Below are 27,765 nucleotides of genomic sequence, written 5' to 3' on the forward strand. Positions count from 1 at the left end.
TAAAAACAAAAAGATATATATTTAAAAAATATTTAAAAGTTATAAAATTTGTTGTGGGCCAGGGGCATAGTGCTGTGGTATAAATCCCAGTATGCTAGGATAGAAACAACATCAAAGACCAGCGTGGGCTACACAGTCAGTCGGAGGCCAGCGGAAGCCACAGGAGACTCTGTCCCAGAAAGAAAAAAAATTAAATAAATAAATAAAGGTCTAGCCAGATGTGGAGGCATAGATACGCCTTTCCCCCCAGCACTTGGGAAGCAGAGGCAGGCAGAACTCTCTGGGTTCAAGGGGATACAATGGTGCATATCTATAATCCTGGCACTCTGGAGTGACAGTGCATATCTATAGTCCCGGCACCCAGGCTGTCCTTTAACTCACCATGGCTCCTCCTCTCCCATCTTCAGGCTCCCAAGTGTTGATGTTGCCTTAGCAGTCTATATGATATTCTTGATACTCTCCTGTTTCAGTAAGTGAAGAAACTGAGGCATAGAGTTAAGTATCTTGCATGAAGTCACCATGAGAAAGGGGTCCCACTAGGATGAGCAGAAAATACTTGCAAGTTTCAGTATTTCAGTTCCAGTTGACCCATTCTAGAATAACTTTGTAAAAGCTGAAGGCTAGCTCTACCACAACAGCTGCTCTACCAGGCAGCTGTAGACTCTTTAGCCAGGATTGAAACTTCTTGGTGTATCAGAGTCAAAGCTTAGCTGCAAAGGTTTACACAGTTGCTTTATTTACTGAAACTGGGTCTCGCTGTACAGAACAGGTTGGCCTTGAGCTCCCAGTGATCCTCCTGCCTTTGCCTCCTTTCCGGGGTGGGGTGGGAATTATAGATCACCATCATGCCAAGCTGAGTCTTCCCACTTTAAATTTATAAGTGAACCCGTTTTCTCCTCTCAGCTACCTTGTAAGAAGATGGCATTGGAGGAACAGAGATTAATGTCTGGCCCTGAAGTCCCATTATAGCCCATGCTGGCCAGGAACTCCTGGACAGTCCTCCTTCAACCATCTGAGTGCTGGGATTATAGGCATGAGTCCTTCCACCCAGTATTATTTATATTTTGGTTTTGGCCTTTTTAAAAAACAAACAAACAAACAACACAAAAAAAATCAGGATCTCTATGTAGTCTTTGGTTGGCCTGGAACTTAACTTTGTAGACCAGGCTTGCCTCAAACTTGCAATGCCTTTCCTGCTTCTGCCCTGCCCCGGTGCTAGGACTGTGGGCGGGAGTCACCAAAATGGTATTGCGTTTGTCTTCTAAGACAGGGTTTCATAGAGCAGAGGCTGGGCCTGACCTCTTAGCTGTCCAGTTCCACCTCCCAGGTATTGGGATTACAGGCCTGCGCTACCATGCCTGGCAAATGCAAGAACTTTAACGAATAGTTTAAACCGATGACTGCATTTTTTATTTATCTTGTGTTCATGCCTCCGTGCATAACCAAAAAACAAAAACCTGCTCTGTACGAGTTTACCTGCTGAGCCATTTAGCCGGCACTAACTATAATTTTTTTTATACAGGGTTATCACTGTAAATTCCAGATTGGCCTTCAGATCACAACCTTTCCCCTAGGCAGGTATTTGGTGTCCAAAACCAAGGTCAACTCGCCTGCCATTCACAAGAGTCTGGGTTTTTTTTTTTTTTTTTTTTTTTTTTTTCTTCCCCTAGAGCCGAAGCGTGCAAAAAGGTACTTGACACAAAGCAGTACTTAGGAACCATTTTGTAGAGCAAAGTTAATGTCTCCACGTTGGAAATTAACAAGCAAAGGTAGAAGACATTTAAGACTAGCCATTAGACCAAGGTTCCCAGAACTGACCCCCCCCCACCAACCCTTACGCGCCCAGTTGGCCTCTGGCTCCGCCCCCTTCCCTCCTAGCTCCGCCCCACCTGCTCCGGTCGCGGCCTACGCTAGTCTCGCGCGTTTTCGGCGCGCGCGAGCTCCTCAAGTAGGGCCGGCGGTTGGTCGGGCGAGGCCATCTGCCGCGTTACGTAGGGGGAATGAAAAGCCCAGGTGGCCACACGGTCCTTCATTTTTCGGATTTCTCAGACCCAGCCATTCTCATTCCTGTATCTTTGTGTGTCTTTCTATACGCCGAAGGTCCTGCTCGTCTCCGAGCCGCTTCGAGGAGACAGCGTCTATGGCTTTTCTCGGAGCGATTCCCCTCCTGACAGGAAGCGGGTGGGAGAGGCCGAAGGCGGGCGAGGGCGGGAGGCGGCCCTAGCGCCATTTTGTGGGCACGAAGCGGTAGCTCGGCTGTTGTCGGATTCCTTCCCGCCTCCGAGTCCTCGTTGTACTTCCTCGCAGCGGCCTAGTGGGTGAGTTGCTCGCCGAGGACGCCTTGCGTGCTTCGGGTGTTGCTTCGGGGAGGCCTAAGGCGGTCTGCGCCGCGGGAAGGGAGCTACGGAGCGGGGCCTAGTTGGCCTCGCGCCACCGCGTCGTTAGGGCCTAGCGCGGGCGGCAGCCGGAGCGGGACGCCGGGCCTGCTGGGCCCTGAAGCCGGGGGCGAAATCCTGTCGCGGCCCCGAGGCTCCAGCAGTGCTTGTCCCTATAGGTTCTCGCTCGCATTTGAGAATAGCCGTTGTCGCCATGGGGCTTGTACTGTCGCGGCCCCACCCCAGGCCGAGTTGAAAGGAGGGGAGAAGCAACGTTGTCTATCGCGCATGGCCTTCTGGGAAGTGGCGGCCTACCTCACGGAGTATCTGTAGTTGCTCCCTCGACGCTCAAGTTTAGCTAGACCTTTCCAAAAACGAGGACCAGAACTGCTGAGTCTGTGTTCTGATCGTCGGTTTTTCTTGCTGCTCTAGCATAGTCAAGATTCATCAGATCCCAGTGCGTTGCTAATTTCTTTCACTTAGGGCACGTGCTAAGCCCGACTCAGGTTCTCAGGCTTTAGAATAAATTAATTCAGAACGGTCACAAAATACTGTAGCCTGTAATCTGTGCGCGCCGGGTAAGAACCTTGTTTTGCAAGGGAAAAAGAGAGACACACTTAGTTCTTCAACACCTTGTTTTTGCCTGGCTTTGTAACCAAGCAGCCACATCCGTAACACTGTTGCAGTTTTAGCAGCGGAAGCTTATAGCAAGCCCTGAGAAAATGGTTGAACTGTGGAGTGGGGAGCAGCCACCACCGGCTCTCTCTGTAATCCTGGCTGCCTCGGAACTTTGTAGACCAGGCCGGCCTCTGCCTCAAAAGTGCTGAGATTAAATCCGTGGGTTACCATGCCTGGCAAAAATCACATTTATATTTTAGAAAGCACCATCCTTTTCCTGGATCCCCCGTCCCCCAGGAATGAAAAAGGAAACATTTTAGGTGGCAAGAATCTTTCCGGAAGTGGGAACAATATCGTGGTGTGTTAGTAGATAATTATAAAAAGATAATTGCTCTGATTTTTCTTGATCATTTCTTTTTAAGAGATTTAAGCAAAGATGTCTGAATATATTCGGGTAACAGAAGATGAGAACGATGAACCCATTGAAATACCATCAGAAGATGATGGGACAGTGTTGCTGTCCACAGTTACAGCCCAGTTTCCAGGAGCTTGTGGCCTGCGCTACCGGAATCCAGTGTCTCAGTGTATGAGAGGCGTCCGATTGGTGGAAGGAATTCTGCATGCCCCTGATGCTGGCTGGGGCAATCTGGTATATGTTGTCAACTATCCCAAAGGTTTGTTAATCATTGTGGTTTTGCATATTGCTGGCTAGGATTAGACTAGTCTATTAAAATAGTCTATCGATGAGCTCCAACCCTGGGGGTTTGGCCTTCCTGGAGGAATGTCTTCTAGGACCCTGCCTTTCATAAACTTTGCTTAGATTTGGACTGCTCTGGCAGGTCAGCAGTTTAAACAAGTAAAGATTGAAAACCAGGATTCTTTTTCGAGGAGCATCTATTTAAATAGTAAGCTTTCAGAACATGGTCATTGCCAGTTTTAGGTGGTTAAAACTAAATGCCTTAAAGATCCCGTCTGTTTTGTAAAAGAAATTGGCTTAGCCATTTTCCTTGTAGTCTTTGGTTTTTTGAAATGGGGTTTCTCGATCTTAAAACACACTGTAGCTGAGGTTGACCTTGAACTCAGATCTGCTAAGTGCTGGGATTAAAGATGTGTGCCACCACTGCCCAGCTTTTCCTTGCAGTGTTAACATCATCTTTGTCTTATCATTTTAATTATGTGTTTTTTTATGTTTAAGATTTATGTTTTGTACGTTATTAATATTTTTATGTGCGTGTCTGCACTGTGTGTACACTTGGTGCAAAGGGGTATCTGACTTTTAATTCCATCACTCTTAATCTTTTCTCCTCCTAAAACATATCCACTGCACTAGCCCACATCTTGAGTTAGTATAGAAGTATTTACAATTTTCTACATTTCTTGCTGCTGATCTTGAAAGTATGAGAAAGCTGGGTCTGGTGGGGCACATCCTTGACTCCAGCATCAAAGGGGCTGTGAGTGGATTGAGGACAGCCAGGGCTACAACAGAGACCCTGTGTTGGGTGTGGGGAGATAGGAAATGCATGTGAGTCAGTAAATTGTTAACTTTTACTATGGTGGTACTGCAACAAAGTCCTTCCTGTGCCTTTAATCCCGGCATTGGGGGCTAAGCCAGAAGGGTTATGAGTTTGAGGCCAGACTGGGATGTAGAATGAGTTCGAGGCCAGCCTGACTTATGTATAGCAGAGAACCAAGAACAGTCCATCAAGTTTGGTCAATATACAATAAGAAATTTGGGAGTACATAAAGATAGGGTCATTGGCTATATAACTCAGTGCTTATCCTGAGTTAAAAGGACACTGGTGTTGGTACATGCTTGAAATTGAAATTCAGAAAGCTCAGGCAGGAGGAACTCAAATCTGAAGACTATGAAGTGAGGTAGGTATTAAAAGGAACAAGGGCTGAGGGTTAGAACTCAGTAGTAGATTGTTTTGTAGATTTCTCTACAAAAGAAAAATCTTGTATGTGTGTTGTATGGATGAAACACCTATCAGGTAAGGCTGATTGGCCTGTAGTGGAGGCAGAAAATAGAAGGTGGGACATCCAGTAGGGGGGGGGGGGAAGAGACAGACAGAGGGGGGTGGGGTGGCCATAACAGGAAGGAGGAGACCTGAGCATGGAACATGTGCAGAACTTAGAAAAAATGGTATTATTAAATTATAAACCAATCAGGGAACAGCCAAAGCTTATGGCCAAGGTATTATTTGTAATGTTTTGGGTCTCAAGATATTACAGGAGAAACTCAGCTTCTATAGTGCTTGCCTGGCATGTGGTTCATCGAGGTGGCATACACCTCGATGTAATAATTGGGGAACTGAGAAGAGGGGATTATTTGACCAGTTTCTTTGGCATGATGAGAGCCCCATCTCAATAAAAAAGCAGATGTCACCGGCCATGGTGGCACAGGACTTTAATCCCAGTACTTGGGAGGCAGAAGCAGGCAGATTTCTGAATTTGAGGATGGCCAGCACTACACAGAGAAACTCTGTCTCGGAAAAAGAAAAAACAGATGTCACTTAATTCTTTAAAATAACCTGAGGGTTTAGGTCTGATGTCATTTTGATATTTTTACTACAGAATTTCTATTGCTGAAAGTTTGGATAACACAAAAGAGTTTACATGTAGAAGTAAAAGTTGCTATTTTTTCTAATTTAAAAGTTGATGTATAAGGGTATTTATACACATGTGCATCAGAAGAAATTGTGATCCTCAATATATATTTTTAATACCACAAAATTAAATGTAGAATTGTTCTTATTTTGATACAGCTTTTGAGAAAGAGAACATGCATGCAGTTGATTACAGTCTTGCATAATTTCAAAACCTGATCCAGTAAAAACGCTTGCAGAGCAAACCTGACAACCTTATCATAAAAGGCGCAGTGTTGTTACAAGCTCACAGGCCAGCTAGTCAAGGGAAGGTTGTGCAGTACCAGGAATAATAAAACAGACCCTGATTTTTCATTACACTATGTATGAAAAATCAAGTTTTCAGAAAGATTCAAAACTAGAATTGGGGGTACCTCTGTTTTGTACCAGGAAATCACTTCAGCTAGATTCTATCCTTAAGAGACTCCCCAGTGTCTTCACTGTTTATAGATCTGATCCTGTTTTACTTTTTAATTTCTTAGATAAGATAGTGTTTATCCCTGGGTTTGGTTTTAGTTTTTTGTCTTTTTGAGACATGATTTCTCAATTTCGCAGTGGTGGTGCATGCCTTTAATCCCAGGATTTGGGAGGCAGAGGCAGGCGGATTTCTGAGTTCTAGGCCAGCCTTGTCTACAGGGTGAGTTCCAGGACAGCCAGGGCTACACAGGGAAACCCTGTCTCGAAAAACCAAAAGAGAGAGACAGACAGACAGACAGACAGACAGACAGACATGATTTCTCTGTGTAGCCCTGGCCATCCTGGAACTTTGTAAACCGGACTGGCCTCAAACTCAAGAGATCGGCTGCCTTGTTACCTCCTGGCCTTGGTTGTTGTTTTTTTGAGGCAGGATATAGCTGGCCTTGATCTGCCAAAGTGGGGGTGGGGGGGGAAGGAGAAAGAAAGAAAGAGTGTGTGTATGTGTGTGTGTTTGTTGCTTTAGCTGTCCTGGAACTCATTCTATAAACAGGGCTGAGCTTGAACTTACAGATCCACTTGCCTCTGCCTCCTGAAGAAGTGCTAAACACTTTTGTTTGTGCTTTGCTTTGTTTAGATAACAAAAGGAAAATGGATGAGACCGATGCTTCCTCTGCAGTGAAAGTGAAAAGAGCAGTCCAGAAAACATCTGACCTCATAGTGTTGGGTCTTCCCTGGAAAACAACAGAACAGGATCTTAAAGATTATTTCAGTACCTTTGGAGAGGTTCTTATGGTTCAGGTAAACTTTATCCTGCTTTACATGGTTTTGTTCTATTTGTATGCATGCTTTGCTTGATTGTGTCTTGTGTACCACTCGTAGGTGTCCTTGGAGGTCAAGAGAGCTTGTACCACCTTGTGGGTGCTGGGAACTAAAAACATTGCTTCTAATCACTGAGCCATCTCTTCCCCCCTCATAAACAACTGTTCTTTACCCAGGAATGAGCACTGGGATTACTTGTTTTGCCATCTTTTTTTTTTTTCTGTGTAGCCCTGGCTGATCAAGAACTGCCTCTTCTGCTTCTTTGGTGCTGGGATTAAAGACATGTACCACCACTGCCTGGCTCTATTCAGCCATTTTTTTTTTTAATGTGCATTGGTGTTTTGCCTTTGTATATGTCTGGATGAGTGTGTCAGATCTTTGATGTGAGCTGCTATGTCAGTGCTGGGAATTGAAGATGAATCCTCTTGAAGAATAATTCAGTGCTCTTAACCACTGAGCCATCTCTAACCCCATGTGTTTGGCCATTTTTCATATTTGTTGTATAGTGTTAGGGATGTTGAAAATAAAATTTGGTTTTGTGTATATGCTATATATTGTCAAGTCCTGTTCTATGAATGTTTAAAGCAGTAGTTTTCAAACAACTGTTTCATGGGGGTTGAATATCAGATGTTTACATTTCATGACAGTGTCAAAATTATAGTTAAAAAGTAACAATGAAAATTTTAACAGTTGGGAGGTCACTAGAACAGAAACAATTGTATTTAAAGGATTATAGCATTAGGAACATTAAGAACCACTGCTTTGCAAAAAAAAAAAAAAAAAAAAAAAAAAAAAAAAAACTACAAAAACAAAAGAGTGGCACACACCTTTAATCCCAGCACTTGGGAGGCAGAGGCAGGCCGATTTCTGAGTTTGAGGCCAGCCTGCTCTATAGAGTTCCAGGACAGCCCGGGCTATACAGAGAAACCCTGTCTCGGAAAAAAACCAAACAAATCAAAACAAGAACCACTGCTTTGGGTTGGAGAGATGGCTCAGAGGTTAAGAGCACTGACAACTCTTCCAGAGGTCTTGAGTTCAATTCCCAGCAACCACATGGTGGCTCACAACCATCTATAATGGGGTCTGATTCCATTTTCTGGTGTGTCTGAAGACAACTACAGTGTACAGGCATTCATAAAATAAATCTTTTTTAAAAAACACCGCTTTAAAAGGAAATAGGGGATATATATATATATATATGGAAGATCCCCCATCCGCCCCCCCTGTTAAATTGTAACCAAATTTGTGCTCATCTTAAAGCATTGTTGTGCAATGTTTTGTGTTGTGCAAGTCATTCTCTACTTACTGTTAGGGATCTGTTATTTTTACCTTGAACTAACTGGACTAAGCTTACTAAGCTAGTACATTCAGTTGAGCCATTCAGATCGGTTTTGGGTTTTTTGTTGTTGTTTTGTTTTTGTTTTTTGAGAGACAACTCTGATTTGCTGTGTGTATGGTGTTAGAAATTTTTTCAATTATTTCTTCTTAGGTCAAGAAAGATCTTAAAACTGGTCACTCGAAAGGGTTTGGCTTTGTTCGATTTACGGAATATGAAACCCAAGTGAAAGTAATGTCACAGCGACATATGATAGACGGGCGATGGTGTGACTGTAAACTTCCGAATTCTAAGGTATTTTGCTCTGCATTTTGTTTGTTTTGTTTTGGTGTTTCAAGACAGGGTTTCTCTGTGTAGCCCTGGTTGTCCTGGAACTCACTATGTAGACCAGGCTGGCCTCAACTCAGTTCTCCTGCCTCTACCTTCCAAGTGGTGGGATTTAAGGCATGAGCTTACCTACCAGATCCAAGTTCTTTGTTGTTGTTTTTTAAGAGTTGGATGTAATAGCATGTATTTGTAATCCTACCCCTGGAGAGGGGGAAGCAGGTGAATTGAATCCTTGGAGCTTGCTGGCCACCAATCTAGCCAAATTACAAGGTTCAGTGAGAAATCCAGCTTTTAAAAAAAAGGAAGGTGGGGGTGACTGTAAGCATCCACCTCTATCCTGTATGTATAATGGTCTGTCAATGTGTAAGACAGGCTAAAACTGGGCACAGTGTTAGATTCCTGTCATTCTCAACATGGGAGATAGTAACGGGGATCAGGGGTTCAAGATTGTTGTCACGTGTCAAGTTTAAGGTCATTCTGGGGTACATGAGAGCCTATCTTTTAAGTTCCCAAGGAAATGAGGCTGGGGAAAGGTGGCTGGGTGGCAAATATTTGTTGCTCTTGAAGAAGATTGATTCCATTTTCAACACCCACATGGCAGCGCACAACTAACTACAGTTCTGAGTGGCTCTAAGAGGCGTCAGGCATGCACTTGGTACAGTTTTTTTTTTTTTTTTTTTTTTTTTTTAATTCCGAGAAACCAGGTTTGTCAGTATACACCTTTAATCTCAACACCAGGGTTTCGGTACAGGCCAGGCAGTGATACACAGTAAGACCTTGTCTTTAGAAACAAACACCCACGGCGTGGGGTGGGGGGGTAGCTGGGGAGAGTATGCATTGATGTGTTTGCTATTTCTCCTGTTCCTTCTTGTGACCACCAGCAAAGCCCAGATGAGCCTTTGAGAAGCAGAAAGGTGTTTGTTGGACGCTGTACAGAGGACATGACTGCAGAGGAGCTTCAGCAGTTCTTCTGTCAGTACGGAGAGGTGGTGGATGTCTTCATCCCCAAACCGTTCAGAGCCTTTGCCTTTGTTACCTTTGCAGATGATAAGGTATTTTTTCTGTTAATTTGTTCTAGGGCTGGGAATGTCTGTTTTAGTGCCACTGTATGTGCCCAGCACGGTGCACCAGGTGCTGAGCTCAGTCAGCACTAAAAATGAGTGGTTTGTTCCAGCTGATTGCCAGCATCCTCCCTTTCCCAGGATAGAGCAGGTGTAGATAGTAGTGAGACGCCCCTCAGATGTTTTTCATTATTTGGACTTCAGTGCTGTTTACATATCTTTTAAGTTAAAAATACTGCTGTTAACATTACTATAGCTGATTGGGTTTAAGTAAAGTTAGCATTAATTGCCTATTTGCCTCTTATTTGGGTTATTCTCATTTCTGGGTTTTATTGCTGTGTTTGGTGTCTGAGTTGGTGGTCTGATCCTACATCCTTGTTTCTTATAGGTTGCCCAGTCTCTTTGTGGAGAGGATTTGATCATTAAAGGAATCAGCGTGCATATATCCAATGCTGAACCTAAGCATAATAGCAATAGACAGTTAGAAAGAAGTGGAAGATTTGGTGGTAATCCAGGTGGCTTTGGGAATCAGGGTGGGTTTGGTAACAGTAGAGGGGGTGGGGCTGGCTTGGGAAATAACCAGGGTGGTAATATGGGTGGAGGGATGAACTTTGGTGCTTTCAGCATTAACCCAGCGATGATGGCTGCAGCTCAGGCAGCCTTGCAGAGTAGTTGGGGTATGATGGGCATGTTAGCCAGCCAGCAGAACCAGTCAGGCCCATCTGGGAATAACCAAAGCCAGGGCAGCATGCAGAGAGAACCAAATCAAGCTTTTGGTTCTGGAAATAATTCCTACAGTGGTTCTAATTCTGGTGCCCCCCTTGGTTGGGGGTCAGCATCAAATGCAGGATCAGGCAGTGGTTTTAATGGAGGTTTTGGCTCAAGCATGGATTCTAAATCCTCTGGCTGGGGAATGTAGGCGGTGGGGGTGGTGAGTAGGTTGGTTGCTAGGTTAGGTAGGTTTAGAATGGTGGGATTCAAATTTTTCTAAACTCATGGTAAGTATATTGTAAAATACTTATGTACTAAAATTTTCAGATTGGTTTGTTCAGTGTGGAGTATATTCAGCAGTATTTTTGACATTTTTCTTTAGAAAAAAAGAGGGAAAAGCTAAATGAATTTTATAAGTTTTGTTATATAAAGGGTTAAAATACTGAGTGGGTGAAAGTGACCTGCTGTTTGCCTAATTGGTAAACCAACACTACAATTGATCTCAGAAGGTTTCTCTGTAATATTCTATCATTGGAATTGTTAATGAATTCTTTGCATGTTCAGAGTAGAAACCATTGGTTAGAACTACATTCTTTTCTCCTTATTTTAATTTGAATCCCACCCTATGAATTTTTTCCTTAGGAAAATCTCCATTTGGGAGATCATGATGTCATGGTGTTTGGTTCTTTTGGTTTTGTTTTTAACACTTGTCTTCCTTCATATACGAAAGTACAATATGAAGCCTTCATTTAATCTCTGCAGTTCATCTCATTTCAAATGTTTATGGAAGAAGCACTTCATTGAAAGTAGTGCTGTAAATATTCTGCCATAGGAATACTTCTGTCTACATGCTTTCTCATCCAAGAATTCGTCATCACGCTGCACAGGCTGCGTCTTTGACGGTGGGTGTTCCATTTTTATCCGCTACTCTTTATTTCATGGAGTCGTATCAACGCTATGAACGCAAGGCTGTGATATGGAACCAGAAGGCTGTTTGAACTTTTGAAACCTTGTGTGGGATTGATGGTGGTGCCGAGGCATGAAAGGCTAGTATGAGCGAGAAAAGGAGAGCGCGTGCAGAGACTTGGTGGTGGAAAATGGATATTTTTTAACTTGGAGAGATGTGTCACTCAATCTGTGGCTTTGGTGAGAGAGTGTGCAGAGAGCAATGATAGCAAATAACGTACGAATGTTTTTGCATCAAAGGACATCCACATCTGTTGGAAGACTTTGAGTTTTGTTCTTAGGAAACCCACATTAGTTGAATGTGTTAAGTGAAATACTTGTACTTCCCTCCCCCTCTGTCAACTGCTGTGAATGCTGTATGGTGTGTGTTCTCCTCTGTTACTGATCTGGAAGTGTGGGAACGTGAACTGAAGCTGATGGGCTGCGAACATGGACTGAGCTTGTGGTGTGCTTTGCAGGAGAACTTGGAAGCAGAGTTCACCAGTGAGCTCAGGTGTCTCAAAGGAGGGTGGAAGTTCTCATGTCTGTTAGCTATTCATAAGAATGCTGTTTGCTGCAGTTCTGTGTCCTGTGCTTGGATGCTTTTTTATAAGAGTTGTCATTGTTGGAAATTCTTAAATAAAACTGATTTAAATAATATGTGTCTTTGTTTTGCAGCCCTGAATGCAAAGAATTCATAGCAGTTAATTCCCCTTTTTGACCCTTTTGAGATGGAACTTTCATAAAGTTTCTTGGCAGTAGTTTATTTTGCTTCAAATAAACTTATTTGAAAAGTTGTCTCAAGTCAAATGGATTCATCACCTGTCATGCATTGACACCTGATACCCAGACTTAATTGCTATTTGTTCTTGCATTGTCCAAAGTGAAAGTTTTTCTTTGGGTTATTTTGTTTTTAATCTAGTTTTTCTTAAGTCCGGGTGACCGCACCTAAAATGGTAAGCAGTTACCCTCCAGCTTGTTCTGAGTGCCTCTGTGCATTTGAGTGATTTTCTACTTAACATGGCTGTATAATTCTCCATTGGGGAATCATGCCTTCTAAAAATACTATTTGGGAGAGGGGGCAAAACAGTTGATTGTTTTCAAATGCTTTGTAGCAGAGCATATCACTGGAAAAAGAAGGGATGATAAGCATCTTTCTGTTTGGGATTTGAAAAAGTGGAATTAATTGCAGTAGGGATGAAGTAGAAGAAACCAAGAAACCATGTGCCTGAAATCCATTAAGAAGCCTGATAGCTTTAAGAACTAGTAGGGTGGGTGGGCTTCTCTGTGGCAGTCTTAAGTGAGGTAGGCTTTTGCCCTCCTGATGGGCTATGTAGTGATGAAGAAATATGCTCACAAAATCAGATTAGACTGTCAATGCATTGTTAAGAATGTAAAAGCAATAATACCTTGATTATTGTACTTTTTCTGTAACTACTGAGGACTGAAGAGCTCTTTTTCTAACTGGAAGAATGTGACAGCTTTTGTGTTGGTAGTTTCCCTGATGCCCTTACCTAAATAGATTATGATAGGTTTGTCATTTTGCAAGTTGCGTGTTTTAAAATTTTATATCCTTTAGAGACTTGTTATGAACACATTGTTTCATTATGCAGTATCCTCTGTAAAAGGATCGTGAGTTATTGTAAATTTTTTTCTCTGCATCTAAGCCTGCATGATTTCCAAACCCTGTACATCTGAATTTTGCATTTTAGCACTTGCACTATTACTCAGCAGCAGTAACATGGTAACATTAAAATGGTTTTCGGGGACCTCCAAAGACTAAAACTGGCAAGCCGTCCAGGAGTCCTGGGGTAAGTTACTTGTCAATGGCATGGTTTTGATCCCTTTTTTGCTCTTGTTAAAGACTTACTGGCCATACAAGGCTTTCAGTGTTGAGTAGCCTTTTAACCTGTTTATGGTATGAAATAGCTGTAGATAGTTACTTGCCGTAAATGAAGTTTTAGAAATAAACTACTTGGCAAAGATTTGTTTTTGAAAGTCTGGTCATCAGCGCGTACCTTAAAAGTAATAATGAAAAACAATTTGAACCACAGTTGAATAAAAGGTTTTCTTGCCACCAACAGTTTAGTGTCTGGAGTCTTACTGGAAAAAAAATTTCCTTATCATGACAACGCTAGAACGTTAAAGTGACTGGGAAGATGCAGTACAGCATTTTCATCTTTTAAAATGTGAGTCTCCAGCTGGGTGTGGTGGCCCATGCTTTAAGTGAGCTGTAGGCCAGCAGCTATGGCTCCGTCGGGAGGCCCTGTTTTATAAACTTGATGGAAGAGCCAAGTAAAATCAAACACGACATTTAAGGTTAGGTCAGCATCTTAGCAGAAGAGCAGTTCATTTCATGATGAATTACTGGTTATATAAGAGAATGACTTTGTACTCTGTAGAGTTATGTTTGGCTTCCCTATACCCAAGTAGTTCATACTCAACTAAGAAAAGTGGGCTGGGTATAGTAAGGTTTTTGAAATGGATTGCTAATTTGCCCTCTTAAAGAGTAAAATACTGTATCATGGGATGTTTTTTGGGTTTTTTTTTTTTTTTTTTAAATCTGACAATTTGCTGAATATGAGAGAACATGCCCTTTGCCCTTAATCCCAATATTCTGTAATGGACTCGGTTGGTTTTTGTTGTTTCCTACTCTTTTATGGTATTTTTAATAGCTTGTCTACTGATGTAAAAGTCACACACCTGCTTTCAGTTTACCTTCCAAAAGAGAAGTGACTTTCTCAGGTCTTCTGGAACTAGTACTGCTACACTCTGTGTAAGAGCACTTGCTGAGCGCATTAAGACCAAATCTACACACTAGGAAAATCAACAAGCCCCTTGTTGACCAGAAATGGGAACAGCCAGTATGAAATAGTAGATTGTTAGGGAATCTAATACAACCTGACATAGTCCGTGTGTGGTTGGCAAAACACTGCTATTGTGAACACCATAAATTAAAGCTGACATTGGCAAGTTCTTATACCTGGAATGATCTTACCTGCTTTGATTTGGGGTAGGCTGTAATTCTCAGGTTTGTTACCACTAAGCTTCCCAGGTACTTGTAGAAATAAGGAGCAATTTACTGATTGGAGGGTGCAAATTAGAAATTTCTTGTTATATTCTCAATCCAGGGAATATAGTTTATGACTTTTGTGTAGACCCCATATTGGTCTGCCTCCCCACAATAAATGGAACCCCAGGAAACTATTCCTCCCACAAACCATCGTTGTGTTTCATTATCTAGAAACACTAATCCCCCTCCACTGTCACCTCTGCAGCTGTCCTTGCCGCCGGCTTCTAAGCCTGCACAGAGCATGTTAGTGGTTACTCTTGCTTCTGGGAGGAGCTGCTTTTCATATGCAGCGGCACATTTTTGGTGGTCAACAACTGGTATGTCCACAAACATTAGGTTTCTAGCAAGAAACCCCTTCTTGGTTAACCCCCAGCCAGCCACAGTTCCAGTGAAGTCTGTTCTCATTAAGGATGCAGCTTCTTTCCTTGGTAGGCAAACAGGTATGATGTTTCTGTTGATTGTGACTTTGTTCTTGAGTTTAATCAGTGCTATATCATTGTCATAACCAGCACCGTGAGTGTAACCTTCATGTATAAAGACAGCCTCAGGCCAGGCTTGAGTGTAATCAGGCGAGAGCCTTTTGAGGATACCCATGCGGATGTCCAGGGAGGACACTGCCTCTGTTTTCCCATAGACAGCATGAGCAGCTGTTAAAATCCAATTGTCATGTATAAGTGCGCCTGATGCTGTAGTTTGACCCAGTAACAAGACTTGCCAAGGAAAGTCACCGGGCTTTGCAGGCTGCCCTCCAATTATACGGCCTCCTGTAGTGCGTGTGGACAGCCCACAAACTGAGGAAAAAACAAAAACAAGCATTTAGTGTCAGCCAAAACTTAACACCCTACAAGTTGATAGGCACCCTCCAGGTTGAGGGGGACAAGGCCATTCATTCTAAATGGTATGTATAAAGACCTGTTAAGTAAGTCCTTGTTTAGCCTGCTAAGCTCCTTGTAAGAGACTTCAGGTTGTTAGGTTTTGCTAAAAGGAAAAGATGGAGTCTATAGACAGGACTTGTCTGCAGGAGGACATGACCCTACCTGGAGGCAAAGGGCAGGACCCCTCGCCACACCCTGCACTGGTGGTTTTACATGTAAGAATCTAAATTACAATGTTGCAGCAATAGTCAAGGTGCTTCTGGTTCAAAAATTGGTAATTTTGGTCTGGTTGAGTCATCCAGTCTTACCATTCATTGCAAGCTGAGTGCTCAGGAATGCAGCATAGGTTCCTTATTGTGGTTGTGCACTTTGATTAAAACTTAGAAGCAGCATGTCAGCCAAATACAGGGCTAGAAAACTAATTTAAACCAGCTAACACAGGGGTAATGAGTGTATTATTACCTTTCAATTAAAAAAAGCATTCTCAACTATTGTTGGAGCCAATTCTGGTAAAGAAATTTAAGTACTATTAAAAGGCAAATTGCATTAATGTTTAAAAATCTAGATGTCGTTGAAAACAATTGCTTAGGGAAATAATGAAGTTATTAGCTTTGGGGTTTAATAGCATTTTTACAGAGAAGAAAAGTAACAAGAGTTCGTGGTTATAAATGTGTAAATGGTTTGAGATAATTTAAGAAATCATTTAATTTTTTATGCTTGCCTAGTTATGAGGTCAAAAACAATCAAGTACATGATGCAGTCTGCACCTAACTTCCAAGTGGGAAGGGGTAATGTGAGCACACTGTTGGGAAGCAGTGAGCCCGCCTAAGCCAAGTGCTGTGCTTCAGTTCTGCCTCCCCAGCTACTCTGTCAGCTATGAATCTCTTTTATAAATGCGTCCATTACCAGGCTCACAGACCGGGAGGGATTTGTCTCCTTTGGAGCTCGTCCAGAATCCATCAGCTTCACACACATATTTACCTGCAAATCATGGGAAAAGCAAAATTGTTTAGCTGCAGTTGTCATTTGCTTGAATAAACCCCTTGAAAAATGTTGATTCTTGAGCATCCGTGGTGGGGAGAGGTGTGTGAATAACCATTTTACATGATTTCATAAATAGGTATCTGCATTACCATGTTTGCTTGCAAAGTGGAAACCTTTTAGATGTGTAACTTGAATATGTATCAAGATCTCAAGTGCTTAATGATAAGGTTTTGACTTGTTAAATTAAACCATTTGGAATATATTGTGTGTTTGTAGTAGTCATTTACTAGATATGATCTGTTTTCAGATTCCTGCAAATTGACATTAAAGTCACTTTAACTGTAATATTTCACTTAGCACTTGGGAGAAAGGCCTTTTAATCCTTTGTCTCCTTTAGCCTAAAAGGCTGGTTCAAGTTTATAGTCAACCTTGAGGGCTCAAGTTCCAAATACCACCCATCCCTCCTTGAAGAAGGTACTTACCATTGCTGCTCATTGTGTAGAACGTCTCTTCACATCTGTACTCAATCACAGCTTTGTAGGTGGTCACTTCGGGGCCTGTGATATAGTCCACGTGGCCATTGGGTAGGTCATTGGGAGGGCCACAGTCAATAACTAGGGAGGAAATGGGGGGGGGGTCCCTTTGTACCTTGGAGCTGATACTGAAAAGGTCTGTGCAGTGGAGATAGTGGCCAACTCAGGAACTTAACACAAGTGAAGTCCCTGCCCCCTAGTGTGCTCTGGCCAATAAGCCTGGGGAGCCAGGTGGGCCTTGCACTGGCTCCTCTACATAATCTACATAATCCATGGCACTGATGACACCCACTCCTAAAAAACAGCAAGAATAACTTAAGCTTGGCGAAGAAGTGTCACCTGCTCTTTTCTGAAGGAACTTCCCTGGAGAGAAGAACTTGAGCTCTGTACAAACTCTGAGGGATGTTGATTTGTTCTGGGGTTTTTGCTTTCAGTTTGTTTTTTGAGACAGAATCTCTATATAACTGACTGTTCTGGAACTCACTGCAGTTCTTCCTGGCTCAGATAATGGTTTCTGTTGTGGCCGCTCTGCCTGTTCAGCCCCAGTGGCAGAATCGGATCTAGACTGCTGATTTCCCCCACACTGTCAGACTCAGGCATTTTACACTGAAAGAACTAGTAAATCATTGGTGAGAAAGTAAATTTAAAAATATTTCAATTCTTGGAGGTGATTTACAGAAGTACTGTACTGTATAACCTATGTGCAGTCAAAGGTGTGTGCTAGCACACAGTGGGAAGAAATGCCTCATGAGTGCCAGGCACGTGAGGCCACTGAGCAGCACTCGAGACTCTTTAATGATAGTGTGTGGAGATGGAGAAGAGGATTTCGTTGTCTGGTTCTGGAAGTTTCTGTTTTCACATAATGTAGTTGAAGGAGTACTAAGTGGTTCTTGAGAAATTCCTATTAGTTTTCAAAATGCTAATGTATGCCATTATCCTTGTACATGTGTGGTGGGCAGGTGTCTCCCCTGCAGAACTAGCTCTCCCCACACTGGTGGCCTGCGTATGCATGCTCACAGGTGAAGGGCTAGAGCTGGGGAGAAGCCTGTACAACAGCAGGGTTTCCTGTGGGTTGATAGGAATTAAATACATTTTCCCCTACATTTCTTGTCCATAAGGAGTATCCACTCTTAGAAATTATTTCAGAGCATATTGCCTTTCCCCAGTACTTGTGGAACTCCAGCCCTAAGAAGTGAGTTCATTTGGCAGGGGAAGTGGGAATGACAAAGCCACAGAGTTGTTAATGAGGGGCTGGGGAGATTTCTCAATGGGAAAGTGCTTTGTGAGCATAGGTACCTGGGTTCAGGTCCCCAGAGCCTGGACTTGGCAATGTGCCTTTTAACTAAGATCCTTGGGGCTGGTAAAACAGAATGTCAGGTGCCTCCTAACCCAGTGGTTCTCAACCTGTGCTGCCACCGCTTTTGGGGGTTGCCTGTGACCATTGAAAATTTTTACATTACAGTTAACAGCAGAATCACGGTTATAAAACAACTAAAATTGAATGGTTGGGGGTCACTACAATGTGAACTGTATTGAAGGGTTACAGCATTAGGAAGGTTGAGAACCACTGCTCTAACCCCTGTGTGCACACATGAAGGGACAACACAAATGGTACAGGCAGCAGCAAGGAGAGGGGATTGTCACCATAGGACCATACTGCTGCACTCTGGCATCGGCTGGTCCCAAGATCCATCTTTCTGACAGACAGCAGTGAATGATTTCAGGGGGACAGAACCCTGAAGAGGAAATGAAGAGAATGAGCTTGTTAACCTCAGGTCACTCCCCCAGAAGAGTGCTCCCGGGGCAGGGCAGCAAACCATGGAAGGCCTGCACTTGGACCTGTGACCCAGCCACCTTGCTTAGTAGTTTTGCAACAAACAGCCCTGCTGGTTTGTCACCTGTACCATTTACTTGTTTTGACTGTGGTGGCCTTTTATACACAGCACTGCAATACTACTTTCCAACACATCCGAGAACACGATGTCTGGCTGAAAGTTGTTAGTGCTTCTCATTTGTTTCCTCCTCCTGAGGGTAAGGGGTTAGCTCCAGAATCTTCCACCATTTATTTTTATGAAGCTCTGCTGTCCTGGAACTCTCTGTAGACTAGCTGGCTTTTGAACTCAAGTATTTACCCACCTCTGCCTCCCAAGTGCTGGAATTAAAGGCCTGTATTAAAGGTCCTTTTTAAAAAGATTTGTTTATGATTTATTTTACGGGTTTGAGTTTTGTTTATGTGGGTATCTGTTAAAATGCAGCCTTGAATCTCTTGAAACTGGAATTCGAGTTGTGAGCTACCATGTGTGCTCTGGGACTGGAACTTCAGTCCTTGCAGAGACAGCAGATGTGTTTAGGCACTGAGTCTCTCCAGCCTTTTCCACCATTTCTTTATGCAAAGTACAAAAGAGGGCCAGTGAAATAGCTTTGTAGAAAAGGGAAGTAGTGGGCTGCTAAGCCTGAACAACCTGAGCTGGATACCTGGAACATACATGCTGAAGAGAGAGCTAGAAGCTGTCCTCTGACCTCCACACACTGGTAACTTTTTCAAAAGTGCAAAGAGGAGCCCAGCATGTTGGCAGTGCCAGTGATCTCAACACTTGGGGAGGGAGAGGCAGGTGGATCTCTTGAGTTCAAGGCTGACCTGGTCTACAGAGCAAGTTCCTGCTCTACTGAGCAAAGCTGCACAGAGAAACCTTTCTCAACTGTACCCCCCACCCCAAAAGAAAAAGCACCAGTGTTTGGAAAAAAAAAAAACAAAACTGTAAGATCAGTTACTAGCCGGGTGGTGGTGGCTCATGCCTTTAATCAAAGCACTTGGGAGGCAGAGGCAGGCAGATTTCTGAGTTCGAGGCCAGCCTGGTCTACAGAGTGAGTTCCAGGACAACCAGGACTACACAGAAACCCTGTCTGGAAAAAACCAAAAAAATAAAAATAAAAATAAAAATAAAAAAATCAGTTACTAAAGCCAAACATTAAGCCAAGTGTGGTGCTATACACCTTTAATCCAAGCATGTAGGTCTCTGAGGTCAGCCTGGTTTGCATAGTCCCAAGAGAGAAAGCATGAATGGAAGAGGAGCCATTTGCAAAGACTGTAACGTTTCAAAGGATGTAAAGAACATGTCACTAGCATCCAGAAAGTCCAGGGTTTGATCCAAAGCACCACAGACCCTGAGCATGATGGCACATGCATTATACATTAATACCTGTACTTGGGAAGCAGGAGGATCAGAACAAGGTCATGTTCAGCTATAACAGTAAGTACAAGGCCAACAATGAAGCGGTTTCAAACCAAGTCTGTGGACTTGCGATCCGTGGAGCAGTAGAAAGGGCCTGAACAGGAGTTTTGCAGGTGGGACTCTCACTTGACCCTCCATGGGCTGGACTTCATCCCTAGCTGTCATTCCAGGGTTATTGCTTTCTACCACTGGGATTCAGTGACAATTTCGAAGAACACAAAGATGAGTTAATCTCTTACCTGTGCTCCTGAAGCAACACGCTAAGCAGTTTTTAAAATTATATTTCCCTCTCCCTTAACAGTGAGCACTATTTATAACTTTGCAGAATGCACTCTTTCCAGGGCTGTCTAATCTTTGTGGGCTCAGGAGCTGTTCCATGGGAAGGTCGTCAGCTGACCAGGGAAGACTTAATTAACAGGAGGAGCTATGCAGAGCTCATGGGGCAAGGCAAGCACACTCCTTTCTGTTGTTTCAGCCACTTTGCAGAGAGCTGCTGCAGTGTGCAGATGATCACAAGTTCTTTGTAATGACTAGCCCTCTAAGAGAGTGGTTGGTTAGGACAGACAGGTGTGGGGGTGCTGGCTAAGTGATGGTGCACTTATTGCGGTTCAGTAGCTCAACACCAAAAGTGGAGCTTTCAGCTGAGTGTGACCATGTAAACCTACAATTCCAGCATTGGAAAGGCTGAAGCAGGAAGTCATGGGTTCAAGGTCACCCTGGACTACATCTTAAATTACTGTCCTAAAATAACAGCTGGTGTGATGGTGCACAGACCTTTAATCCCAGCACTTGGGAGGCAGATGAGTCCCTGAGTTTGAGGTCAGCCTGGTGTACAGAGGGAGTCCCAGGACCCAGAGTTACACAGAGAGACCCTTGACTCAAAAAACAATGATAGGCAGCTGGAGAGATGGGTCAGTAGTTAAGAGCACTGACTATTCTTCCAGAGGTCCTAAACTCAATCCCAGCAACCACATGATGGCTCACAACCATCTGTTATGGGATCTGATGCCCTCTTCTGGTGTGTCTGAAGATAGCTACAGTGTACTCATATTAAAAAAAAAAAAAAATCTTAAAAAAAAAAAAGACCCTTGCACACACACAATTCTCCATTGTTGTTTTTCTTTGTTTTCTGCAAGCCTACTACTTTGATTTTCTTTTTCTGAATAGGTACTTCCTGTTTTCATATCTTATTTCAAAACCATCTTGATCATAGGCACTTAGTTTTTTAGTAACTCACTTGCAGAAGCTCAAAGCCAGTCTTGCAGAAGACAGAAAAGCTGTCCTTCATGACATACGTGGCTTGCACAGGTGAGATGTGGCCATTAGGTGGCGCCGTTGGATCAGGGCAGGGCCGTGCTGTGCAGGGGAAACGGGCTTATTGTTTATGGTTGTAACAGCCAAATCTGAAGTTAGCAACCTGCATTTTTAGTTTATAAATGAAACGAGGCAGAGAGAGCCTGCCTCAAGTATGGCGGTCATCTAAACATTTAACACCAAATGCAAAATTAAGCTGAATCGCTTGCACAAATCAAGATTTGAGTCTTCCTGGGTGTGGTGGCCCACACCTTTATTCCCAGCACTAGAGAGGCAGAGACAAAGGCCAGCCTGGTAAACAAAGTGAGTCCAGTACAGCAAGACTCATTTCTTTGTCCGTGACTTAGCTATGGGTAGGTAAGAAGCTAGATCCGGGGCTGGAGAGATGGTATAACAGTTAAGGATACAGAGGACTCTAGTTTGGGTCCCAGCACCCACATCAGGTGGCTTACAACCATGTGTAACCCCAGCTCCAAGAGATCTGACCTCTGTCCTCGGCATTTGTGCACACATGGCATGCAGACATTTTTGTTTTTTTGAGACAGAATTTTATAGTGTATCCTTGACTGTCCTGGAACTTGAACTACAGATCAGGGTGGTCTTGAACTCACAGAATTTGACCTGCCTCTGTCTCCTGGTTGCAGGGATTAAAAGCGTGTGCCAGTTCTGCCCCACTAACACATTTTGTTTGTTTGTTTGTTTGTTTGTTTGTTTGTTAAGAAAACCGGGAGCCAGCTATGGTGGCATGCACCTTTGATCCCTACAGTACTTGGGAGGCAAAAGCAAGTAGACCTCTGTGGAGTTTGGGACCAACCTGGCCTACAAAGTGAGTTCAAGGACAGCCAAGGCTGTTGTACAGAAAAACTCTGTTTTGAAACACCACCACCCTGTCTCCCCCCCAAAAAATCAGATATCCAGAATGATGGAATTTTCTATACCAGGAAGATAACACATGTGGTCTAAAGCCAAAAGTGTCACTTCAAAAAAAAAGAACAAGACAGACTGAGTGACAATGTTGGGTGTCCCATTCTCCACCCCCGCCCCAATCTTACTATACTAAGTGCTTGCCTCAAAGGCTGTGCCACACACAGTGATATCACTTTTCCCCTCTAGATTGAGAACAGATGCTGTTGGGAGCCCTGGCCTCTGCATTTAGTATTTTGACATACTTTTTTGTTTTTGTTTGTTTTTCTCTGTGTAGTCCTAGCTGTCCTGGAACTCACTCTGTAGACCAGGCTGGCCTCGAACTCAGAAATCTGCCTGCCTCTGCCTCCCAAGTGCTGGGATTAAAGGTGTGTGTCACCACCGCCCGGCTTTGTTTTTGTTTGTTTGTTTGTTTTTTGGTTGGTTGGTTGGTTTTGGGTTTTTTGTACTTTTTTTTTTAATCTGAAATTGAGCACAGAGTCTGTGCACGCTGGACAGACTCACTGCCAGCTGAGCCGCATTTTCACCCTAACTCTGAAGAGTGAAGCTGGGTGGGGAAATAGCTGTCTGGGTCAGTGGGCTCTGAGGAATAATACAGAAGGAGCCTGTGGGACCTGTGATCCCAGCACTTGGGCTGAGGCAGGAAGATCAGAGCTTAAGGCCAGCTAGTGCTATAAAACAAGTTGGGGCTGGGCGGTGGTGGCACACGCCTTTAATCCCAGCACTTGGGAGGTAGAGGCAGGTGGATTTCTGAGTTCAAGGCCAGCCTGATCTACAGAGTGAGTTCCAGGACAGCCAGGGTTACACAGAGAAACCCTGTCTCAAAAAAAAAAAAAAAAAAAAAAAAAAAAAAAAAAAAAAAAAAAAGTTGGGGACCATCTGACCTATAGACTTAGACCCTAACTCGCAATACCAGAGTTGAGTAAAGATGGAGGTTGCTTGGGTAAATGGCTGGCTGGGTAAAGGGATGGAAGGAGAAAGGGAAGATGGTTGCTACTTCCTGTCAAGGACCATTACTTGCTAGACCACCCTGTTCAATCTGGGTTCCCTTCCTAGGCCAGCCGGGAAAGAGTCCAACACTATGTAACGTGTTGCTATTGCCTAAGGGACAGAGCTGTTTGTTTTGCTGCGTGGATCTGAGGGCCGTTTGCTCACCTGCGCCCGTGTAGTTTATCTTCCAGCCTGTGTGGCTCCCTGACTCATCAGTGACAAAGGTGATGGTCACCTCGTGGCTGTCGGTTTCAATCCTGTGGGGCAACGTCTTCCCACAGAATGGGCCGTATTCCCTCTTGCCTGTTTGAATCTGAATAAAGAGACTCAGCCTCCAGGACCTGCTGCAGGGCTCTAGCCCGAGTTAGATGGTAGCAAAGTAGCTCAAACTGGCTTGGGCAGGCTGGGAACAAGAGGTAGGGTACCCTCATGCTGCAGCCACAGCCTGGCTTAGACCTCCCCGCCCAGAGAAAGGCTGAATGAGGTTCACTGGAGGACAGAGGGGCCAGTGTTGAAAGATGAGGGGTGGGGGGGCTGTTGAGGGGAAGAGTTATGGCAAGGCAAGGATGCAAGAACCAGACCTTGAGGGAGTCGTAGGGGCACTGGGCTTCAGGGTGCATCTCCACGTCGAAGGACTCCACGAAGTCCAGGCTAATAGTGAAGCCGTCCTCTAGGCGGATGCTGTAGGTGCAGCTGGAGAGTTTGGGGTATGGCTGCGGGTACTCAGGGCTACTGAGATACCCAGACCTCCCAGTGAACACCTGGCCTGAACAAAGGGCTGAGAAGAGAGAGGATAGGATGGCATGGCTCTGCTCCTGGAGGGACCCTACTGGAGGACAGGGAGATACCTGGCACATCTATATCCCGGGCTTGGTCAAGACCCTGCACTTGACAATCTGCAGAGGCAGGAGAGGACCTCACCTCCCAGCCCAAATGATGCTGAAAGGCAGTGGGGAAGGGGACTCCATTGCCCTAGGGCTTTAGCTGAAGCATAGTAGTTATATCAGGGCTAAGTTTGCCAGGGCCCAAGCTCCTACTCCAGGGTCAGAGTCACAAAGAGGTGGAGAGCAAAGGAAGTGGGGCCAGAGGGAAGTGGGCTGTGGAAGTAGGAGGCAGGCCACCTCCCCAAGGTCCCTAGGTCCCTAGGATTCCAGGAAAATGAAGCTCCTTGAACTGAGGGGTTTTTTTTGTTTTTCTTTTTCTTTTTTTGTTTTTCTGCTCTCAATCACTCCAGTGCCCAGCTCAGCAGTTCCTAAGTGAGTCCACAAGGGGGCTTCCACCCATATCTGCAGGGATCAACCCAGAGCCCTTGACCCCAGGTAACTGGCTGAACAGGCCTTCCCCAGGCCTTCCCTGGTCTTAGAAGTGGCCCTGGGGAAGGTTTAGGGACGTTTATGTCACCAGCATGCACAGTCTGTCTTCCTTTTTTGGGCTGCCAAGCTGTCCTGTCGATGAAGAGCAGGCTTCGTTTCTGCTCCCTGCCTGCTCATGGTGGGGACAGGCTGGGAAGACGACTTGTAGGAAGTAAAGGCTTTTCATACTGCCCTTCTTCTGGAAGGCTGCTCCATACTGGTAAAGAGGACTCCCTGGGTACAGCGACTAACCTGATCCCTCAGTAACACCCTCTTTGGTCTCTCTTCTTAATCAAGCTGGGGGGGTGTGTGTGTGTCAGAGAACAAAGACCTGTATTGTCCTATAAACCAGAACTGGCTAAAAGCAGCTTGAGATTGGCCTCAGGGCACCCAGTAATGGTTGGAGGGTCTCCCTGTGTGAGCTCAGGGAGTTCCTCCATTCGGCTGTGAAATGAGGAGGGTTAAAATGAAGAGACCCAGGTTGCTCTACTGCCCTCCAAGCCTGTCACCCGAACCCCGGCAAGAGACACACAGCACAGTGGAAATGGAGGCAGGTTTATTATTGTCGTGGGTAAGGTGAATGGGTGCTGTAGCTGGCAGCCACTCCAGCCTGACAGAGCTGCATCCTGTGAGCATGTACTGACTGGGATCTGACTCACTGGGGTGGGCAGGCTGGAGCTGTCAGAGGCTCTGCTCTGGAAGAGAGATTGGGGGTAGTGGTGGGGTGCTCTCAGGAAGGCTGAGGAAAGAAGGGCCAGGGCAAAGAATCAAGAGACAGGGTAGGGGAGGCCAAAGGGCTCAGCTGCTGGGGTCAGGAACCGTGGCTCTGAGCCTGCCTCCACGCCTCTACTTTGAGGTCCTGTGGTAGACTGGAAGCTGAAAGCTAAGCCTGGCTTAGCCAGAGATACCAAGTCTAACTAGGAACCACCCAGAAGGAAGAGGCAATTGGCTGATAGAACTGGGGATTCCAAGAGTAGGGACGGGGACCAAAGCACACCATTGGAGGGAGAGAAAGGGGAGCAGGTGTTGGACATGCTAAGAAGTGTTGGAGGGGACAGAAGAGCCCAGCTCCTGCTTTGGTAGCTGGAAGAACCTGGTGCAGATGGGGTGCCCCTCCCCCTCACCTGAGCAGGTGTGCTTGTTCTGGTGGAGAACGTAGCCCGCCCGGCAGGAGCAGTAGTAGCTGCCCAGGTAGTTGTGGCAATAATGGTCACAAGGGGCTGCGTCTCCCAGGGACACTCTGCATTCATCCACATCTAGGGGAGAGGGGCCAGGCAGGCAGGAGGGAAAGAGATGGAGCGCTGAGCTCAGGCTTTAGGGGCCCACTTGGCAGGAGGCCTGTGGCTTGAAAATTTACAGGCCTGCCTGAGGCCAGAGTTGCAAGTAGCACCATTGCTAAACCAGCGGCAGGTTAAGCACCCTGCTCAAAGCTACCCAGGCAGAGGAGGGAATAGCCACCATCAAGCCAGTGGCAACAGGGTAGAAGCTTTCTGAGTAGAGAGCTTGGGCCACTTGCCTGAGGTCACACAGTCTCCTTCAGGGAGCAGAGTGTACAGTCAAGGGTAATGCCCCATGCTGACAGGCTGAGGCCTGTGCAAGCTCCTTGTGACCCGTGGCCACTCTGCGGCATCATTACATCCTTAGCGCGTGTGATGGCAGGACCCGCCCACCATGGCAGGACCCACCCGCCTTTCCTGTTGGTTCAACCTGAATCCAGAGCCCCAGGAGAGGTGGGAAGCAAGAAACCCAAAAATGGGGACGGGGATAAGACAAGACAGTCATCCAGCTGCATCTGGGCTACTTGAGCCACCACTGCTCACCCTCCGCTGCATAGAAGGCCTCAAATCCTGTGAATGGCTTCTCATTGGAGTAATCGGAGTGGAAGGTGACCTTTAGGCTGGGACCCAGTGAGTAGAAGGTGTCATTGCCGGGTGCCTGCTCAGTATCTGTACTCTCCTGCCCACACAGTGTGGCTAGCACCTTTGTCCCTGAGCTCAACTGTGGGGACGGGGGTCAAGGGAGGGGAGGTTAGAACCAGGCCTGCCCTCCCCTCTGGCCAGCCTTTGCCATACCTCATAAGAAGGCCCCAGGTGAGCACCCTGTCAGGTACCTTGACGAAGTCATACTCGCAGAGGTAAGAGAGTTCCAGGTTGAAGTGGGTGAAATAGAGACGCAGGCGGTAGCCAGGGGGTGCAGTCAGTGTCCACGATCGATCCTGGTGGTTACCATATGCCTCTGGGAAGCCAGGGGACACCAGGCGCCCGAATACAGGCTCAGGCCACTTGGAGCCTGAAAGTGTGGCTACCAAGCTCCACAGCAGACCCAGGAAAATCAGCAGCCTGTGGGCAGGGGAGTGTCATGAGGGTCTAGGCCTAACTCCTTCTGTCCCCCCAGAAGCTATGGTTGCCCACCCACCTCATGATGTGCCACTCAGCTCTGCAGGTCCAGAGCTTATCACCTTTGATCTGTTTGTCCAGCACCAGGCCCCACCCTCCACCCCCACTCCCAGCCTCCCAAACCAAGGATTCTGGGAATCTACCATGCCTGCCTCTCTTCCAGGAAGGAAGGTTTGGTGGCTCTGAGAGCCAGAAGCTTGACTCGGACCACAGCCTGGTAGTAACTTTAACTCTACCCTCACCCACAATCAGTGCTTCCTTCCTGGTGGGACCAGGAAGGTCTGGTGGGCCAGAGTCTCAATGATGACGGGAGAGCCTAAGATCTCCACCCCCACCTCCACCCTCAACTCAGGGAGAAGCAAAAAAAGTAATTTGAGAAAACTCATGAACAAGAGGAAATGCAACAAGGGGCAGAAGGCAAGCCGAGGTCACATTTGGGGACATGAGTGGTGGGCACAGGCGGAAGGAGTGTCTTGCAGGTGACTTCTGAGCCCAAAGCAGAATTAGGAAGCTGGGGCTCCTGGCACTGGTGCTCATTTGGAGGTAACATTACTCATTTGAAGACACCGTCTTTCTATTTAGCCCCGACTGTCTTTGAATTGTGTATACCAGGCTAGCTTCAAACTTGTCTAATCCTCCTGCCTTTGGCTCTGGAGTGCTGCAGGGAGGGAACTTTTATCCCAGCAATCACAAAAGTCAAAACTGAGAAATGGGGAGGCTTGGCTTGGCCTACAGAGAAAAGAATGGGCCTTGGACTGGACTGTGGAGGGACCATCACTCGCAAGGATGGCAATTTTTTAGGTGTGTGTGTGTGTGTGTGTGTGTCTGTCTGTCTGT

The 27,765-nt window shown here is 45.3% G+C and overlaps 2 protein-coding genes and 1 long non-coding RNA gene across 13 annotated transcripts; 1 reads left to right on the forward strand and 2 right to left on the reverse strand.

The window, feature by feature from the left end:
- On the reverse strand, window positions 1–2,029 carry LOC143442282 (uncharacterized). The gene is made up of 3 exons (XR_013110319.1): window positions 1,890–2,029; window positions 382–536; window positions 1–169 (listed from the first exon to the last, which is right to left on the reverse strand). It is a non-coding gene; the product is annotated as an uncharacterized LOC143442282 (long non-coding RNA).
- Tardbp (TAR DNA binding protein) lies at window positions 1,977–16,448 on the forward strand. 11 transcript variants are annotated; one of them, XR_013110317.1, is made up of 8 exons: window positions 1,977–2,318; window positions 3,416–3,667; window positions 6,690–6,853; window positions 8,364–8,504; window positions 9,419–9,589; window positions 9,987–10,131; window positions 11,072–11,211; window positions 11,933–16,448. XR_013110317.1 is itself a non-coding variant. In XM_076933742.1 (8 exons), exons 2-7 carry the CDS (start codon window positions 3,430–3,432, stop codon window positions 11,207–11,209), a joined length of 909 nt encoding a protein of 302 aa, XP_076789857.1. In that variant the 5' UTR covers window positions 1,977–2,318; window positions 3,416–3,429; the 3' UTR covers window positions 11,210–11,211; window positions 11,933–16,448. The 11 variants fall into 11 exon arrangements, 8 of the variants coding, with proteins under 8 accessions (XP_076789857.1, XP_034360002.1, XP_034359999.1 ...); XR_013110318.1 differs by having other exon boundaries at window positions 12,967–16,448; XM_076933742.1 differs by having other exon boundaries at window positions 9,987–10,113; window positions 11,142–11,211.
- On the reverse strand, window positions 14,341–27,030 carry Masp2 (MBL associated serine protease 2). Its single transcript, XM_034504105.2, has 11 exons — window positions 26,948–27,030; window positions 26,643–26,871; window positions 26,353–26,530; window positions 25,657–25,788; window positions 23,762–23,958; window positions 23,346–23,493; window positions 21,190–21,308; window positions 18,377–18,455; window positions 16,669–16,800; window positions 16,109–16,183; window positions 14,341–15,118 (listed from the first exon to the last, which is right to left on the reverse strand). The coding sequence occupies exons 1-11, from the start codon at window positions 26,950–26,952 to the stop codon at window positions 14,355–14,357; spliced, it is 2,058 nt and encodes a 685-aa protein (XP_034359996.1). The 5' UTR covers window positions 26,953–27,030; the 3' UTR covers window positions 14,341–14,354.
- Window positions 27,031–27,765: the final 735 nt, after the last annotated feature.

This window comes from Arvicanthis niloticus, chromosome 5 (genome assembly GCF_011762505.2).
Source record: "Arvicanthis niloticus isolate mArvNil1 chromosome 5, mArvNil1.pat.X, whole genome shotgun sequence".
Taxonomy (NCBI): domain Eukaryota; kingdom Metazoa; phylum Chordata; class Mammalia; order Rodentia; family Muridae; genus Arvicanthis; species Arvicanthis niloticus.

Excerpts from the sequence above, each read along its gene's own strand:
- Tardbp (XM_034504107.2), top strand. The coding sequence starts at position 3,430 with ATGTCTGAATATATTCGGGTAACAGAAGATGAGAACGATGAACCCATT. Across the intron at positions 3,668-6,689 it reads TGTTGTCAACTATCCCAAAG|ATAACAAAAGGAAAATGGAT; the intron begins GTTTGTTAATCA and ends TGCTTTGTTTAG. Across the intron at positions 6,854-8,363 it reads GAGAGGTTCTTATGGTTCAG|GTCAAGAAAGATCTTAAAAC; the intron begins GTAAACTTTATC and ends ATTTCTTCTTAG.
- Masp2 (XM_034504105.2), bottom strand. Across the intron at positions 26,531-26,642 it reads GCGAGTATGACTTCGTCAAG|TTGAGCTCAGGGACAAAGGT; the intron begins GTACCTGACAGG and ends CCGTCCCCACAG. Across the intron at positions 15,119-16,108 it reads CCTCCCGGTCTGTGAGCCTG|TTTGTGGGCTGTCCACACGC; the intron begins GTAATGGACGCA and ends TTTTTTCCTCAG.